At 40.3% G+C, this 16,344-nt stretch overlaps 1 protein-coding gene across 1 annotated transcript in view; it reads left to right on the top strand.

Annotated features, from left to right (window-relative positions):
- Nucleotides 1-2,806: 2,806 nt before the first annotated feature.
- TLR3 (toll like receptor 3) overlaps nt 2,807-16,344 on the top strand; it is a 37,090-nt gene continuing 23,552 nt past the window's right edge. The window contains exons 1-5 of the mRNA XM_026847033.1: nt 2,807-2,891; nt 5,810-6,258; nt 7,674-7,865; nt 9,426-11,251; nt 11,916-12,084. Coding sequence (XP_026702834.1) covers nt 5,818-6,258; nt 7,674-7,865; nt 9,426-11,251; nt 11,916-12,084 — 2,628 coding nt within the window. The 5' untranslated portion in view covers nt 2,807-2,891; nt 5,810-5,817. The remainder of the gene's footprint in view (nt 2,892-5,809; nt 6,259-7,673; nt 7,866-9,425; nt 11,252-11,915; nt 12,085-16,344) is intronic.

The raw sequence follows: 16,344 nt of genomic DNA, 5'->3' as shown, positions 1-16,344 counted from the left end.
ATGGCTATGTCTCCAGAATTTTGCCTAACTGCCTTTCATCACTATTCAGAACCAACTCACTCAAGCTGCTTTCCTTGACCACACTGTGGGAGCGTTGCTAAGATTTTGCACTGTTTTTTTCCTAAATTATTCTCTGGATATATGAATTGCTTTACTTTCCCCTCCATTATGAGTTTTCCATGTTCTTTCCAGCACTTGAAAACATAAGTTTAGTTTAAAATAAGCTGCAGTGGAGTTATGGCAACTTGAGAGCTTGATGTCATTTCACACCTCTGAAATAAGCACAGATGTGTCCACTTTGTCCTCTGTCTCAGAAATACCATCCTTACTGAACCTGCACTGGCTGTGTATGCCCTAGAGTCTTCCTTGCACAGTAGTATCTGCTGGTTCTTGTAAATGATACTGCAAAATTTCTACAAGAGCTTTGTTGTTTTTAAAATTTTTTGTAATAAAGAAATGTTCTTACTCCTAGTGTAAGTGCTCCACAAGAGTGGAGCTTTTGAGCACCCTTTTGCCATTGTCTCCCTCAGCCACTGATGTTATTCAGAGTCTAGAGTGTTGGAAAGGCACTGCTGATAAAATTAGCAGCTTCATCAGCATCAGATGCAACAACCCCAGCTTCCTAACAGGTCCCCTATGTGTATCAGGAAGGTAAAATTGAGAGGAAATAAACTATGAGGGGAGACCAAAGAGAGCACTTTATCTGTAGTATGAGTATGGTGCAGGGTCAGATAAGACGCAAAGTACCTGATAGTATTGCTGCGCTGAAATAATGACCTGCAAATGTGGTTAGTTATTATGCTGCTTTACCATTAGTGTGATTTCTTCTGTTGCAAAGCAGCAGAGTTAAAAAACACCAAGGGAAGATCCTCTTCAGAATAACTTAATGTGACGCCAGGTGGCTGTGCTTATGATTAAATGAACTTATCCAGTGCAGAAGCACACAGGGCAGCACAAAACAGAAACTTGCTCTTCCCATACGTCGTGGTTTAACCCCAACTGACAACTAAGCACCACACAGCTGCTCTCTTGCTCCCCCTCCAGTGGGATGGGGGAGCAAATTAGAAGGATAGAAGTGAGAAAACTCATGCATTGAGGTAAAGCCAGTTTAACAGGTAAAGCAAAAGCCAGATGCATAAGCAAAGCAAAACGGGGAATTAATTCCCCACTTCCTACGGGCAGGCAGGTGTTCAGCCAACTCCAGGAAAGCAGGGCTCCATCACATGTAACAGTAACTTGGGAAGACAAACACCATCACTTCCAACATAACCCCCTTCCTTCTTTTTCCCCCAGCTTTTGTTGCTGAGCATGATGTCATATGGTGTGGGATAGCCCTTTGGTCAGTTGGGGTCAGCTGTCCCAGCTGTGTCCACTCCCAACTTCTTGTGCATCCCCAGCCCACTTGGTGGGGTGGTGTGAGAGGCAGAAAAGACCTTCACTGTGTAAGCACTGCTCAGCAGTAACTAAAACATCCCTGCATTGTCAAGGCTGTTTCCAGCACAAATCAAAAACATAGCCCTGTACTAGCTACTGTGAAGAAAATTATCTCAGCCAAAACCAGCATACCCCAGCCAGATGAAAGACAGGATCAAGGTTTAACTGTGAAATGAGAATGAGAAAGACTTTAGAGACTTTCTACTCCAAATGAGCTTGGTTCTGGTCTCAATTTCATTGCCCTAAGAACAGATAGTAATTTGTATTAGTCAGTTGCTGAAAGAATTCAGAGAGCAGGTGTAGGAACTAAGGGCCCTAACTTCTTTGGTAGCCAGCCTACCTCCCTGAGCTCCACTATCAGTAGTCTCAGATTTAATGGGATATAGGGTAGCAACCCGAACAGTCTCCCTCCCTCCCCAGAGCTCCTGGTGGGCAGGCAGTTAACACATTGCTGCAGGCTGTAATTTCAAACACTCTGAATGAAGAATTAGAGCCCAAGTTTACTCTTTTCTGGGTGAGTCTGAAGCTACCCGCTGTCCACTCAAGAGGGACAACTTGACTACCTAAAAATGTAAAGTGAATTCAGTGGTGATGGTGTGTCCTAAGTATGGCTGGATGAGCCCTGCAGAGGCTTCACCAATGCCAAAGCAGTCGAAGCAGTAGCACCTTGTGCCACATCCAAAAGGTTGCAGTGAGGAAGTCCCCTCCAGGAAACTAATGGGTCTGGTCCCTGGGAAAGCAGGGACGTGAATTCACAACCAGTATGAAAAGGACACACATCTAAAACCAATTTCTTATTACAATAGAAAATAATTTATTATCTCTCTTAAAATTGTAATCTATTTCTACACATAAACAAATTCCCTTTTAAAAAGGGATAATTTATGTGGCTCTGCAGGAACCTATTGGTGCTTTGTTTCTACATCAAGAGAGTACTGTTCCCATGTCAGTAATCTCAGTCAGCATATCTGCCTTTGGGGTAGATCCTCAAGGATTTTCAGAGCCACTGGAATTAACTAGGAATAAATTGTAACTGAGTTATCAGTGGGGCTGTGTGATACTGCTCATCCGTGGCACAGCTGTGTGCTCAAATCCGTTTCTGGCAGCGAATCACGAGTGCCAGGCCAGCTCTGAGTAGGAGCCATCTCCACCCTCGGCACCTCGGAAACATTTCAGGGCAGGACAACGGGGTTCGGCAGGGAGAGCAGAGCCTGCAGAGGCCCAGGGGATGCTCGGTCACTCGCCCGGCCGGCTGGCGGGGGCACCCGCCGCCTCCCCCCTTCCCTCCCTCCCTCCCGCCGCTGCTGGCCTTGGCTCCGCTGCTCGCTCCCGCGGCCCCGCTTTCGATTTCACTTCTTCCGGCTCGGAGGAAACCAGTTTCCTCATGGTTTTCGTGCGCTGAGGAACTTGTGCAGTGCCTGGATGCCTCCGAAGTGAAGGAGATAAAACCTGCGGCGGTAAGCGGATGCCATCTTCACTTCTTAGTGATCAGTGCGACTGTATCAGAGGTACAAAGACTGCTCGGGAGTTTGGGCAATTCGCTTGACCTTGTATTCCTCCTAACTTGACAGTGAGCGAAGTCGGTGCCACTGCTGTTTGCTTCATGATTGTGCTTTGGTGTCCGGATGTGGTGCCCCTGTACAGCTGACAATGTAATTTGGTTTGGTTTTTTGTTTTTGTTTTTTTAAAAGGCAATAAAGGTGAAGTGGGAATGTCCCTCCCTGGGAGATGCTGGAGGCTCCCCTGCTGAATTCTCTAGTTTCTTAAAGTTCTTGCTCATTAAAACTGTCTTTCTTTTGTTCATTAAGTGTTATTCTGTAATGCTGTCCCTTCACTCTGATAATGGGTGCATGCTTTCTTCACTGGATCCCCAACCAAAACGTGCAACACCTGAAGCTGACTCCAGACTTCCTGCAATTAAAAGAAGAAAAAGGCAAACCTTCAGGCCTCACTGGAGTCAGCCAGAGAACTTGGTCTGTGTTTGTGCAGTACATTTCTTGTGCCTTTGGAACTTAAAGAGGAGTTAGAAACAGCTGCTGAGGAGCCTAGCAGTTATCTGATCTCCCTAAAACCAAACCTCAGAAGGATGCAGGTCAGAGAGAAAGCTTTTGTTAGAGACAACCTCTCCCTTTGTTTTCTTTAGCTCTTCCATCAGCTGGGGTGCAGAGGGATGAGGTAGGGGAAGTGGTTCTTTATTTTCTTCAGGTACAGGGACACGGGTTTTGTGTTCAGCAGCAGCTGTAGCAGGTCAGGCTGTCTGTAGGACTATCAGGTTTAGTGATTTGCCCCTCCCTCCCTTTTCCTGTTTGCCAGTGGCAGGTGAGTGGAGAGCCAGACTGTGTGAGCTGCAGAAGGGTCAGGCCCACAGGCAGTGCCCAGCAGGGAACTGTTTTGTCATAAACGTTTATTTTAAATCATCTTTTGTAGCCCTTTGTGTATGCTTTTGCAATGCTTTATGCCCCTCTTTCCCTCGCTTGTAACCCTACTCCCATTGGATTTTATTGATGCCTTTCCCTAGATGGCCAGGTTGTTCCCACAAGGGGCACTCATAGGTTTCCCCTCTGTGTACTTTTTTTTGCCACTGGAGATGTCCTAATGCATGCCTTCCGAAAAGGCAGATCACCTACAGAGTCAAACTCTGCTGGGGTCTGACCTGCTAAACTGTTTGGCTGCAGATTGCGGTGTTGGTTCCTCAGTACATTTGTTACGGCAGTGAAAACTCTTCTCTTTAAAAAATAAATCAGTCTGAAGGCTTTTTCTGTACAAATGTGCTTGTTTAATTTCTTGTTTCACTGTTTGCTATTGAGCAATAACCTAATGTGCTCAAAGGTAAATCATGTTAATTAAGCACAGGTTCCAAGCGAAGGAAAATGTGAGCTGCAGAACTAAGAAAGCTCATATTCCTCAAGAAGCTCTTCTAGATTCCTGTTAAGTCTAGTAAGGTTAAATTCCCTTCTATAGCCTGTTCTGAAGTGGAGCACTGATAGTATTCTCTGCCTGGGAGCTCATCATGCTGAGACTTAACTCTGGAAAATTGAGGTTGGCATGTAGGTTCCAAATATGTTGGCAGAAGGCCATGCAGATATGTGTATATGGATATTGTGGAGATACTCAAAGACTTGGGGGTGAAAGTATAATTTTTTAAATTTTTTTTAAAAGAAAAAATTGAAGTGGAGGAACCTAAGCTTACTGTCCTTTCCTAAAGCACGGATAAATATTTTGGCAAGCACTCCCAAAGTATTTGTTCTCCCTCTCCTAAAGATTAAATCTGTAGAGAATGATAGGGAAGATACACTGGACTCTTCTCTTGATTAGCAGAAATACTATTTAATTAGACAAGCTCTATGGCTCAGCAGGCTAGTCAAACCCTTCTGAGCTCTTCCAGCTCTATTCTGGTCAGAATTTGTGTGGAATTAATTTTATTCCTTATCTAGTAAAGCTGTATTACCAAATCGCCAGGTGAATGTAAATCTTATGAATACTAAATTGAAGCTGAATAAAACATGAAGTCAGATTCATCAGAAATGTAATGCCTAAACAGGCAGAACCATTGAAGATTAGAGCACCAGTGGGCAGAGATTGATATCCTAAGGAAATGCTCCAAAGATAAGGGGTGGGGTATATAAATTCTTAAATGTGTAAGTTTTCTTCTGTGAAGTATTGAGTCTATGGACAGTGTTCTCTACATCTTGGCTCTTCTGTTTTTTTCTCTGACTAGGTTGGTACTGATTTATTTTGTCAGCTCTTACTTTCATACAAATCCTTCTGTGGCCTGGTATTTCTTCTTTCACAATGAGATGGAAAAACAGAATTTAGTGTGGCTGGCTTGTAAAACAAAAAATGGCAAGAATTGTAAAATAGAGAAGTTGTATATTAGACGTTCTGACTGCATAAAACTAAAAATATTTTACATGCAGTTAAGCTCAGAGTATGGTGATTAACATTGACGGGCCTGTGTATAAATATTTATCACTGTGGTTAAGCTCAGAGCTCAGTCACTAACATTGAGGGGGGCTGTGTGTAATTTGTCATATTTGTTGTATTTTATGCAAGTTAAAGCAATGCAGAATTAATCAGAAAGGGAAAATGGTTGGAAATTTGCATTCATAATAGATAAAGTGTTGTTAGCTTTTTGAACATAGTAATTTTTATGTAAGACAATACTAACTATTGTTTTTAAAGAAAAATCTTAATTTAGAGAGAGTATTAGACATACCTTCTCTGCAGAAATATAATGGTACTTTATGGGTAAGAAATACTGAGTGTTCAGTACACAACTACATGTTTTTTGAGCCTGGCTTGCATAGCCTTCAGTTTAAGATGTAAGTTGTGTCAAAATGTTATAATTCATACTGTGTTCATTTTGCCTTTGCAGATAAACCAATGGGAAGTGATGTTCTTTGGTGGAGTCGCTTATCTGTCCGACTGGTGTCTGTATGCTTGCTGTATGCATCAGTTGGGAAGCAATGTCAGATCCAAAATGAAATGGCTGACTGCAGTCACCTAAAGCTGACTCAAATTCCTTCTGATCTCCCGAACAATATAACGGGTTTGGACATTTCTCATAATCAGCTAAAACAGCTAGGTCCTGCAAATCTCACCAAGTACAGCCAGCTGGTTTACTTGAATGTAGGCTACAACAGCATCTCTAAACTGCAACCAGAATTGTGCCGAAATGTGCCCCTGTTGCAGATTCTGAAGTTGGAACATAATGAATTATATAAGCTCCCTGACAGAGTCTTTGCTTCCTGCACCAATCTGACTGAGCTCAATCTAGGATACAACAGAATAGATATAAAAAATGATCCTTTCAAATCCCTGGAGGTAAGCTGTAGAAATGCACCTTTTCCTTTAAATAAAGTATGGGTGGGGAATTTACTGTATTTTCCAGTATGTGTGTAAAACAGCTGCCTATTTGCATCTGAAAATACCCAGCATATAATCTTTGTTCATTGTTTTTCTAAAGAAAAACCTCTTGTGTTAGAGCACACTGGAGTCTCAGCTGTCCTTATGAGTCAGTGCTCTTCATCCCCTTTTTCCTACTGCATCCCATCAGGACACCTCTTCCTACAGAATCTGTGCTGAGGGAACAGCAGCAGCTGATGACATATGAGGCAAAGTGGATGGTGTGGAATGGGAGTTGCCTGGGGTTTAAAAATGGTAGCTAGCCTAAATTCTCAAGGTCGAGGCATAATTACTCAGACCGTGAAAGCCAGTGCTTAGGCTGAATGTAGCGTCTCACGGGGCTTTGGAGATTGAGATCCTTTGTTTTTCCTTGTAGTTTACATGTGGTTAAATATTCTTCTTTGTAGCATGTATGAGGTTGGGGGAGCAGCACAGGAGGCAGGATAAGACTATGCCATTGCTTTGCACCAGGCAGGGAATCATGCAAAATGAAAGGCCTAAGGACAAAAGAAAATAGAGACAATATGTGGGTACTAATTGTTGTACAGTGTTCTCATGAGCGTGCATGTTGTTTTGAACAAGGCTGAACTTTTCTGTTAAACTCAGTATTCCAGTTCAGATACCTAAAATCTACTTGCTTGCATTGTAGGACTGCTGTCTCAACTAAGCACAAATGAATACAGGCAGCTTTGGTACTGGCAACAGGACTGAAGTTGTGGCCTTCCTCACTTTGCTGCTGCCCTGTTACTGATGGAGGCCAAGGCTTGGGGCACCTCAGGGCACATTATGTGAAGTCACCTTTAGGCCATCATCTCCTCCTCTGCAGATGCAGGAGGAGTCTGAGCACCTGGGCATGAGCTGGAGTATCACAAGGTGTAAGCACTGATCTTTGTAGGCTGTTACTGCACTTCTCTTCCCCTTCCTCGCTCCTGTTTACAGGAGTTGGACCACAGTGAAGAGGTTGGAACACAAGGTTTAATACTGCAGTAGTCGTAACTGCAGTCAGTTTTAGGCTCTTGCTTTTGTCACTTTATCTGGAGCAGGAGGGCTGTCAGTGAATTAAAGAATTTTAGATAAAGTAATTCTTTGGTTTGCAGTAGATATTTTAGCAGGTTAAGACCATAAACACAATGAAAGTTACAGGTGTGAAAGCTACAGAAGGCTTCTTTCTGCAGGAGCTCGAAAGCTGCTGTTTCTCTATGACAAATTTATTTTAATTGTAGTATTGCAACTAATTTCTAATCTGTTAGGCTCTAATGCAGTATTTCAAAATAGTTTTGTATTATATAAAATATAAATAATTTTATACTTTTTTATTTACATCTTTTCCCCAGAATTTGATTATTTTGGACCTATCTCATAATTATTTGAAGTCAGTAAATTTAGGATTGCAGCAACAGATGAAGAACCTTCGTGAGCTCATGTTGAATAGCAATCAAATCACTGAGTTAAAAAAGGATGACTTCAGTTTTCTCAGCAACACCTCATTGAAAAGTCTTGATTTGTCATCAAATCCACTGAAAGAGGTAGGAAGCATTTCAACAGAAATTCCACAGGTGTAAGTATAAAGTGGATTGTATGGCATTTATATTACACTTTTGATCCCCTGGGGTACAAGATAAAACCATTCTGTTGTATACAGCATTACTCCTGACCTCCATTAGTGATACACATAATTATTCTTCTCCCACTGAAATCGGCAAGAGCTGGTTCCGTCTAGATCAGAGGTCTCAAGGAAGAGTAAAATCAAGTAGCTCTGTGAACCTTTAGCAGGTATTTTTCTGTGCAGGATTTTTTTGGTACATGCTGAAGGTGAACAGCTGACATACTAAGTGGGGGGGAAAGGTGCAATATAATGCAAGGCAAATTATACAATTTAAGTCTCGCTTCCTAGCTAATCAAAGAGAATGTTCATTTGTGGCTGTGGAGTACCCCAGAGAAATAATCGCTGCAGAAAAGTACACTCGCTCCTTTAAAAAAACACAGGGGTGTTTTCTCTGCCATCTACCTTTCTGTTCTCTCTGACCTGCTTCTTAGTGTTACAGTATGATTCTTTGATGAGTGATGGTAAGTGTTGCAGTTCTAAACTGATTGACCCTTAGCATATGAATACTGAATTTGCATTGAATTAGCTTGGATTTTTTTCCCAGTTGATTAATCTGTAAAGAACATGTACCTTGAAATTACATTAATATTTTAAAGTGGCATAAGCTTGTACCACTGCTGAGAGGCAATCCCACTGTCCTCTTTCCCTTGGCCACTTCGTCCCCCCTCTTTCCGGTACAAACTTTAATGAGGCTGTGTACTCTATGTATTTATTGGCTTGGTTAATTTGTAATCAGGGTGGTTCCCTGTCTGGTTCACCACGTGACTGCATATATGACTATATTGGCATAAGGGTACAGTGTGTGGATAAGTAGATGGGACTGCTCCTTTCTTAGTGCTACTTTGTTAGTTTAAGATGCTCTGATTTTACAGTATTGCTGTCTGAAAAGCAGCCTTATGGATTCAAATCATTCTGACAAATAGAGTATTTAGTCATTCAGCTGAATCAAGATGATGGGCTAGCACTATGATGGAGACTTGTGATTTATATTGTGGAAGCAAGTGTGTAGTATATTTCGTGAGTGTAGCTTCTGCTTGCACAGAGAAACTGGGTTTCTTCTTGGCTGTCTGAAGGCCTAAATAAGTTTTACAGTAGTATGTTGGTACCACTAGCAGAAATGAAAGAATGCTGAAGAAAGAGATTATCTCAATTTCTATGATACTTCTGGCGAAAGAGTTTTCGTTGCTGGATACAAAATTGTAATTAATTTGCATCACTCTAAGGAAGCTTCTATCTTCTTCTGAAAGAGTACTACTCAGAATTAAGATACTCATGCTCCAATTTTAGAACTATTATCACAGGAAGTATAAACTACAAGAAGTGTTTGTCTGAACTCGGATGTGGAAAAATCTGAGTGTAGGAGTTACATTGTGCTTGAAAATCTCATTTGAAAACCTTTTCAGATTTTGGCTTTATTGGGTCAACTTCCTTACATAATCCCCTTGTTTAGGTCAAAACTATTTTTCTTTTTCCTTTTCAGATTCACATAGGATGTTTGCATGCAATTGGAAACCTGTTTGGTCTTGTACTGAATGATGTTAATCTTGGTGAAAATCTCACAAACAAACTTTGTACGGAATTATCAAACACAGCGATTCAGAACCTCTCACTGAGCCATGTGAAGCTTTCATACATTGGCAAGTCAACTTTCCAGGGACTGCAAGGAACAAATCTTACAGTTTTAAACCTTTCCCAAAATTCTCTGTCTGTGATAGAAGATGACTCATTTCAGTGGCTTTCAAGTTTACAGTACTTAAACCTGAAGCATAATAGCATTCATGTATCTTCACGTTTATTTTATGGATTATCCAGCCTCAAACATCTGAATTTGATAAATTCACTTAGTGGGAAAATTGAAGATTTTTCCTTCCATTGGTTATACCACCTGGAGTACCTTATAATGGATAATAACAATTTTCCAGGAATTACTGCTAATATGTTTACAGGTCTGAACAATCTGAGATACCTGAGTCTCTGTAACTGCAACATAAACTTAGCAAGAATAACTAATAAAACATTTTCATCACTTGCTAATTCCAGTTTGCAGGTTCTCAACCTCACAAAAACAAGAATCTCTACAATAGAAAGTGGGGCATTTTCCTCCTTGGGACACCTGAAAATTCTCGATCTTGGTCTCAATGAAATTAGTCAAGTGCTCACAGGTCACGAGTTTAAAGGTCTCAATAATATACAAGATATTTATCTTTCCTATAATAAAAACTTGGCTTTGCAAAGTGAATCATTCATTTTTGTCCCAAGCCTTAGAAAACTGATGCTGAGGAAAGTAGGTTGCAGTGATCTGGCACTTTCTCCTTCGCCTTTTCATCCTCTACAAAACCTGACTGTCCTGGACATCAGCAACAACAATATAGCAAACATAAAAGAAGACTTGTTTGATGGACTTCACAAACTTGACATTCTGGATTTGCAGCACAATAATTTAGCCCGACTTTGGAAACATGCAAATCCAGGTGGCCCTGTTCTTTTCTTAAAAGATCTTCCCAACTTGCGTATTCTTAATTTAAAATCAAATGGACTTGATGAGATTCCAGTTCAGGTTTTCAAGGGCTTGTTTCAATTAAAAGACCTAGATATGGGATCAAATAATTTGAATTTGCTTCCAGCAACTCTGTTTGATGACCAAGCCTCTCTGAATTCATTGAATCTTCAGAAAAATCTGATAACTTCAATTGAGGAAAAAGTGTTTGGCTCAGCTTTCAAGAACTTGAGAATACTAGAGATGGATTCCAATCCATTTGATTGCACCTGTGAAAGCATTGCTTGGTTTGCTGATTGGCTTAATGTGACCCAAGCATATATACCTGGATTGAGGTCCCAGTATATTTGCAACACCCCACCTAAATATCATGGTAGTCTGGTGTTGCATTTTGACAGCTCAGCCTGCAAAGACAGTGCTCCATTTAAACTTATGTTTGTGATCTCTACTACTAATGTGATACTACTCATTTTTATTGTTCTTATCATACATTTTGAAGGATGGAGAATAGCTTTCTACTGCAATATTGTAGTAAATCGAACACTTGGTTTTAAAGAACTTGACAGACAACAGGGAGAGTTTGATTATGATGCCTATGTTATTCATGCAAGACAGGACAAGAACTGGGTGTCTAAGAATTTCATCTCTCTGGAAAAAAAAAACCAATTTCAAATTAGGTTTTGTTTAGAAGAACGGGACTTTGAAGCAGGCATATCTGAATTTGAAGCCACAGTTAACAGTATGAAAAAGAGCAGGAAGATTATTTTTGTTGTGACTGAACACCTCTTACAGGATCCCTGGTGCAAAAAGTGAGTAGTATATAAAATTTCATATGTAAGGGGGAAAATTTCTTAACAGATTTTGTTAACTAGGTAATCTTTTTTTTTTTGCTGTGTAATTTAATCAAAAATACCATTTAATTAAAAAATGCAAATTCTATTTTAATGTATTTACGTAATGTATCGTAACTTCAGAATAGTTCCTAGGCTAATTGTTAAGTTAATTGCTCTACATGTACACTAGTGGAAATTTAAATCTCTTAGTCAATATATTATATTTATTTTCAAAAAGTCAGGCTGTCATCTGTGCAGATTGCTTTCCTTAACATTGCATGTTTGAAAAAGAGCTATAATGGGTGAGATCACTAGTATCCAAAGATGATTTTTATTTGGCTTTAAAAGAGTCTTTTCACCTTTCTTATGTAGTGATCTTGAAAAGAAGGGAACTTTTCTAAACAAGGCTATATCAAGACTTAGGTTATATTTTTAGAGGAGTTTTATTTTTCTTTAGTTAGAAAGTAACTAATTTAAGATAAGTAATGAGAATTTGATATCATAGGATAGATATTAAGATTCCTGTTTGAGTCCAGTCCTTGCGTTGCAATATGCTTTTATGTGAGCTATTAAAACAACTGTCATTTTTTTCTCTCCACATGAAAGAAAACATGTATTTTTGTCTTATTTTTTGCTTCAGTTTTAAGGTGTATCATGCTCTTCAGCAAGCTATTGAACAAAGTCGGGACTCCATCATCCTGATCTTTCTTCAGGATATCCAAGATTACAAATTGTATCATGCACTTCACCTGAGAAGAGGAATGTTCAGATCTCGATGCATCTTGAACTGGCCAGCACAGAAAGAACGAGTCAGTGCGTTTCATCAGCAATTACTGAGGGCACTTAAATCTAATAGTAAAGTGCACTGAATTTTGAAATTACAAATTTGAATTATGGGGTCTTTTTATTGCACGTTTTCTGTCATTGAAAATCTAACAAGCCTTCAGGAAGATCTGAAAAGGTTTGTCAGGCTGGAATGATATGTAAGAATCACTATAAATTTACTTGTCTATATTCATGTTTTTGCTGTTATTTTAATTCACCTGCACCAAAGTGACAGAATAGATCATGACTGATAATCATTTCAGTCTTCATGTGGGAGAAATTCTGAAAAGCAGTGAGAATGACTGATGTTCTGGTAAAAATGTCCATCTGATGTCATGCAGAAAAGACATAGACTCTCTACTTTAAAGTGATATGCAAAAGAGAATGCAATAATGATAAAATCACAAATTCAGTGTAGAAGGTAGAGTGGACGCTACTGCTTGCTTTCATAAGACAAAGGGAGATTCAGTGAAATTAAAATTGGAAAGCTTTCCTTGTGAAGCACAGTAATGTGGAAGATTTATTCTGCGGTTGAAACCAAGAAGCATAGCAGAGTTTTGGAGTTTTAAAACCTTTAAGAGAAAGCCACAGAAAGAAACTTGACCCTGTGTGCAGCTTGTTCAGAACATGCAGTGAAGGATTGCTTATGCTTTCTGGGTGGGGCTAGTACTGGTAACTATCAAAACAACATTTTCAGAGTAATGAGTCAACTGTGATTTAATCAATGTGGTATGACTGAAAGAAAAGTAGTTTTTACTCTTTCCTGCTGAAATTTAGAGAGCTGACAGAAGGACATACTGAGAGATGTCACCTTAATTCTTTGAATATGCATAAAACTATATGCAGGCCTTTATATATAACTTGAAATCAATGTGAAACATGGCTAAGGCACAGCTGATGCACCTGTAGAAAATGAGTAAAGGCATAGGTATTTCTGTAGCATCACCCGGATATAAGTTTGTGGGGGAGCTACTATAATTTCATTACTGAAAACAACAACAAAATACATTACCCCCACCCAAAAAAAAAAAAAAAAAGTTTTAAACTATCAGAAATATTACTGTGACTACAGTTACAGGTAGAGTGAGAAAAAAACTTCAAAAGTGTGTTGGTTTCCTTTTTTTTTTTTTTTTCCTTTTTATGACTATATATATAGTTTTGCCTGATACCTAAAAAGAAAATTATAAAGAAATCAGACAGAATTGTGTTTATTAATTTCTTGTATACTAATCTAGCTTGTTTTTTCCTTAACAAACGTTACAGGAACATGGGCTAGTTGGCAATTGCCAGAGCATTAAGGTTCTAACATACAGACTAGTAGCTTGATCTGTGGAGAGCTGAGAACGAGCAAAGTGTGCTCTGAAGGGATGTTTATAATGTTTGAGACTGGTTGCAATTGTATGGAGACTTTGAGCACAATTTACTAAATTAGACACTAAACAGTATGCTTTTATTAATATTTAATTGCTGCTCCAAGGACACTATAAAATGTCAATTTTTAGTAGGTGTATGAGCCCTCAGTAGCTCGGGAATATTTTTAAATGGCTTTTTCCCCCTAGCATTTCCCTCAACAATTTCAATAGCACCATTACTCCAAGAATGCTGTTTTACTGCTTTAGAAAACAGCTTTCAGGTAGTTCAATACTTAACATTTTAAGCAGGTTTTCCCATGATATGTTATATGCATAGATGAAAAACACTGGTTTTTAACATGTTTGTATGTCCTATGATGATAAAAAATGTAAATGAGAAAAATAATTAATGAAATAGATTTGCATGCACCTGAAGAGTGAAGGGGATGTAGACTGTCTTCACTTGCCTAGGAAGTCCTGAGTGAAAAAGGCTTTGTTTACAGCTGAAGTGATAGATGAGGATTCCCTAATTACAGTAATAGGATTATCCCCATTGTGATGCTTTCATCTCATCTTTCTGACCTTTTCAGGTGAAGTGACAAATTCTTTCTTCATCTTAGGCCATGAAAGTTGAGGAGGCAGGTCGGTAAGGATGGGGTGCCAGGTATGCACCATGTCAGTTATTTGTTCTCTTATTTAAAGACTAACATGTGAAAGGTTTCCTGTATTTCCTAAATGGGTAGCAATGCATAGTAGCAGAATTTCTCATTCCACATCAATATAAATTGCTCAGAAAATGTTAGCAGTTCACATGGATATTAAAAAATTACATAAAGATGCAAAGAATGCATGGAAAAATGCTGAAGTGAAATGTGATGCAAGAGGTCAGACTACGTGATCAAATGGTCTTTTCTGGCCCTTAAACCATGACAAATGACAGCATGTCTAAATTATAAAGATTTTTCTTGCTGCTATAAATGCCCCCAAAGTCAGTCTCAGAACAGTGAAAAAATGTGTTAGAGATGCTTAGTTTTGTAATATAGCTACAAACTAAATGTACTCGCTGATGAGTGAAAATAATTTTAATTGACAAAAATATTACGATGCATTCTAAACAGTTATTTTAGTATCTACATTCAGTTTAAAATAATTTACAACAGAGAAAGACATTATAAAGGCTCACAATGAAAGCACAAAAAAGTGCACAAAAGCCATAAACACAGGGCCAATGGTAATCATCAATTATACTTGTCATAAAATTTTCATATAAATTTTCCCCGTTTGTCTGGAAGTTACTAGTTTCTGCTCTGTTCCTGTACATTTGTTTGACAATATTATTGAGAGTAAATGAGTTTACTGTGGTGAAGGGTTGTAAATGCTTTCAGGATTAACAGTCTGTATCTGAGCTGGGTAGTTGCTTTGCAGGGGGCAGCATCAGACTATAATATACTGATTTGCTGAGGAATTGGATACCAAATAAATGAAAAACTGTTCCAAACATAGTTTCAAAAACATTATGTAGGACTAGAAATCATCTGATTTGAAAGCAGAATATTTAAAGGACTTGAGTGAGGCAGAATGCTAAGTCTGTAGATCTGGGGTGGAACCTGACAGTTTCAGTGGTTCCTGAATCAGGAGGAGTAAGGATCAAGTTCTAGACAGCAATGTTCATAATTGGTTCTATTCCAGGTCTTCATGCAGGGTTGCTTTCAGGCTGCAGCTGAGATAAACACTATACCTCTTCAGGCAAAGTGACAAATTCTTTCTTTGTGCTTAGGCCATGGAAGTTGAGGAGGCTACTCACTAAGTACCGCACACCAGTGTGCTCAATTATGCTACTTTCACTGTGGCTTAGTCAAGGATTTTTGACATGGTGAGGAATAAATGCAGTTCATACTGCTGCTAGGTTTGTATGGACCTGTTCCATAAGGTTTGGTCAGAACGTGTTTTTCAGTTTGTAAGAAAAAACCCAAGAATATCCCAATTCCAAATCACAGTCCTCTGCTTGGTGTCGTGTGTGCCCTGCTCTGCCAGGTCGTTGCACTCCTTGATGTGCTTGGAAGACAAGGCAGGGATAAAATTCCCCACTTTGTACCCTTGGCTGTTGTCTACCAGCAGCTGCCAGCTTTAAGTTTATAGTGCAACTAGATATAGTTGCTTGATGTATGATCCTGGGCTCGTACGTATAGAGCAACTGTGCTATCCTTTAGCCGGTGCTGTTCTTTTGGACGTTGCCAAGGGCCATGCTCCTTACCATATTCTGAGCTGCCTGTCCATAATACCAGCCGTTACAGTGTCCTCAGGCTGCTGCTGGCATGACCATACTTCTCTGCGTCCATGCGGGCAACCCAGTGTTGCAAAGCTAGGGCAGTTATGCCCCAGCCCCCAACTCATCTGCCTCCAGCTGTCTGGCTTGTGCCACTGCTGCTGGTGTTTGTAGCAAGAGAGGGAAGTCTTTGATCCCGCCCTCCGCTGCTCTCCAGGCTGGCTGGGATTTGCCGGCATCTTTGCCCTTGGGCTCTTGTTCCTCCGCAGGTGCTTTCTGCGGTTGCCTGACGTGGTGTAAAGAAGGTTGTACTGGGTGGGTGCGGTCTAGCTCCCCACTTCTGTTAAACCCTTTGGGTGCACAACTGCGTGAAGGGTTTGTGGTGAGGCCCTGCGGCCCGGTGCAGATGGAGTTGGTTTCTGTCCCTTAATACTAGATGGGATTTTAACTAAAGGGAACGCGTCGTTGCCTCCGCTCCCAGGCTCCCACAGGTTACTGCCCTCCGCTTCCACACGCCGCCCCGGTGCGCAGGCGGATGGCGACTCGCGGCTTTTCCCCCTGCGCCGTGCAGCCCGCCGGGGCCCGCACCGCCCTCGGCGGGTTTGTTTAGCCTAGCAACGCCCGCC

Source organism: Athene cunicularia, assembly GCF_003259725.1.
Source record: "Athene cunicularia isolate RWA chromosome 4 unlocalized genomic scaffold, athCun1 chr4_part1, whole genome shotgun sequence".
Lineage (NCBI taxonomy): Eukaryota > Metazoa > Chordata > Aves > Strigiformes > Strigidae > Athene > Athene cunicularia.
This window is presented reverse-complemented; position numbering and strand designations above follow the sequence as displayed.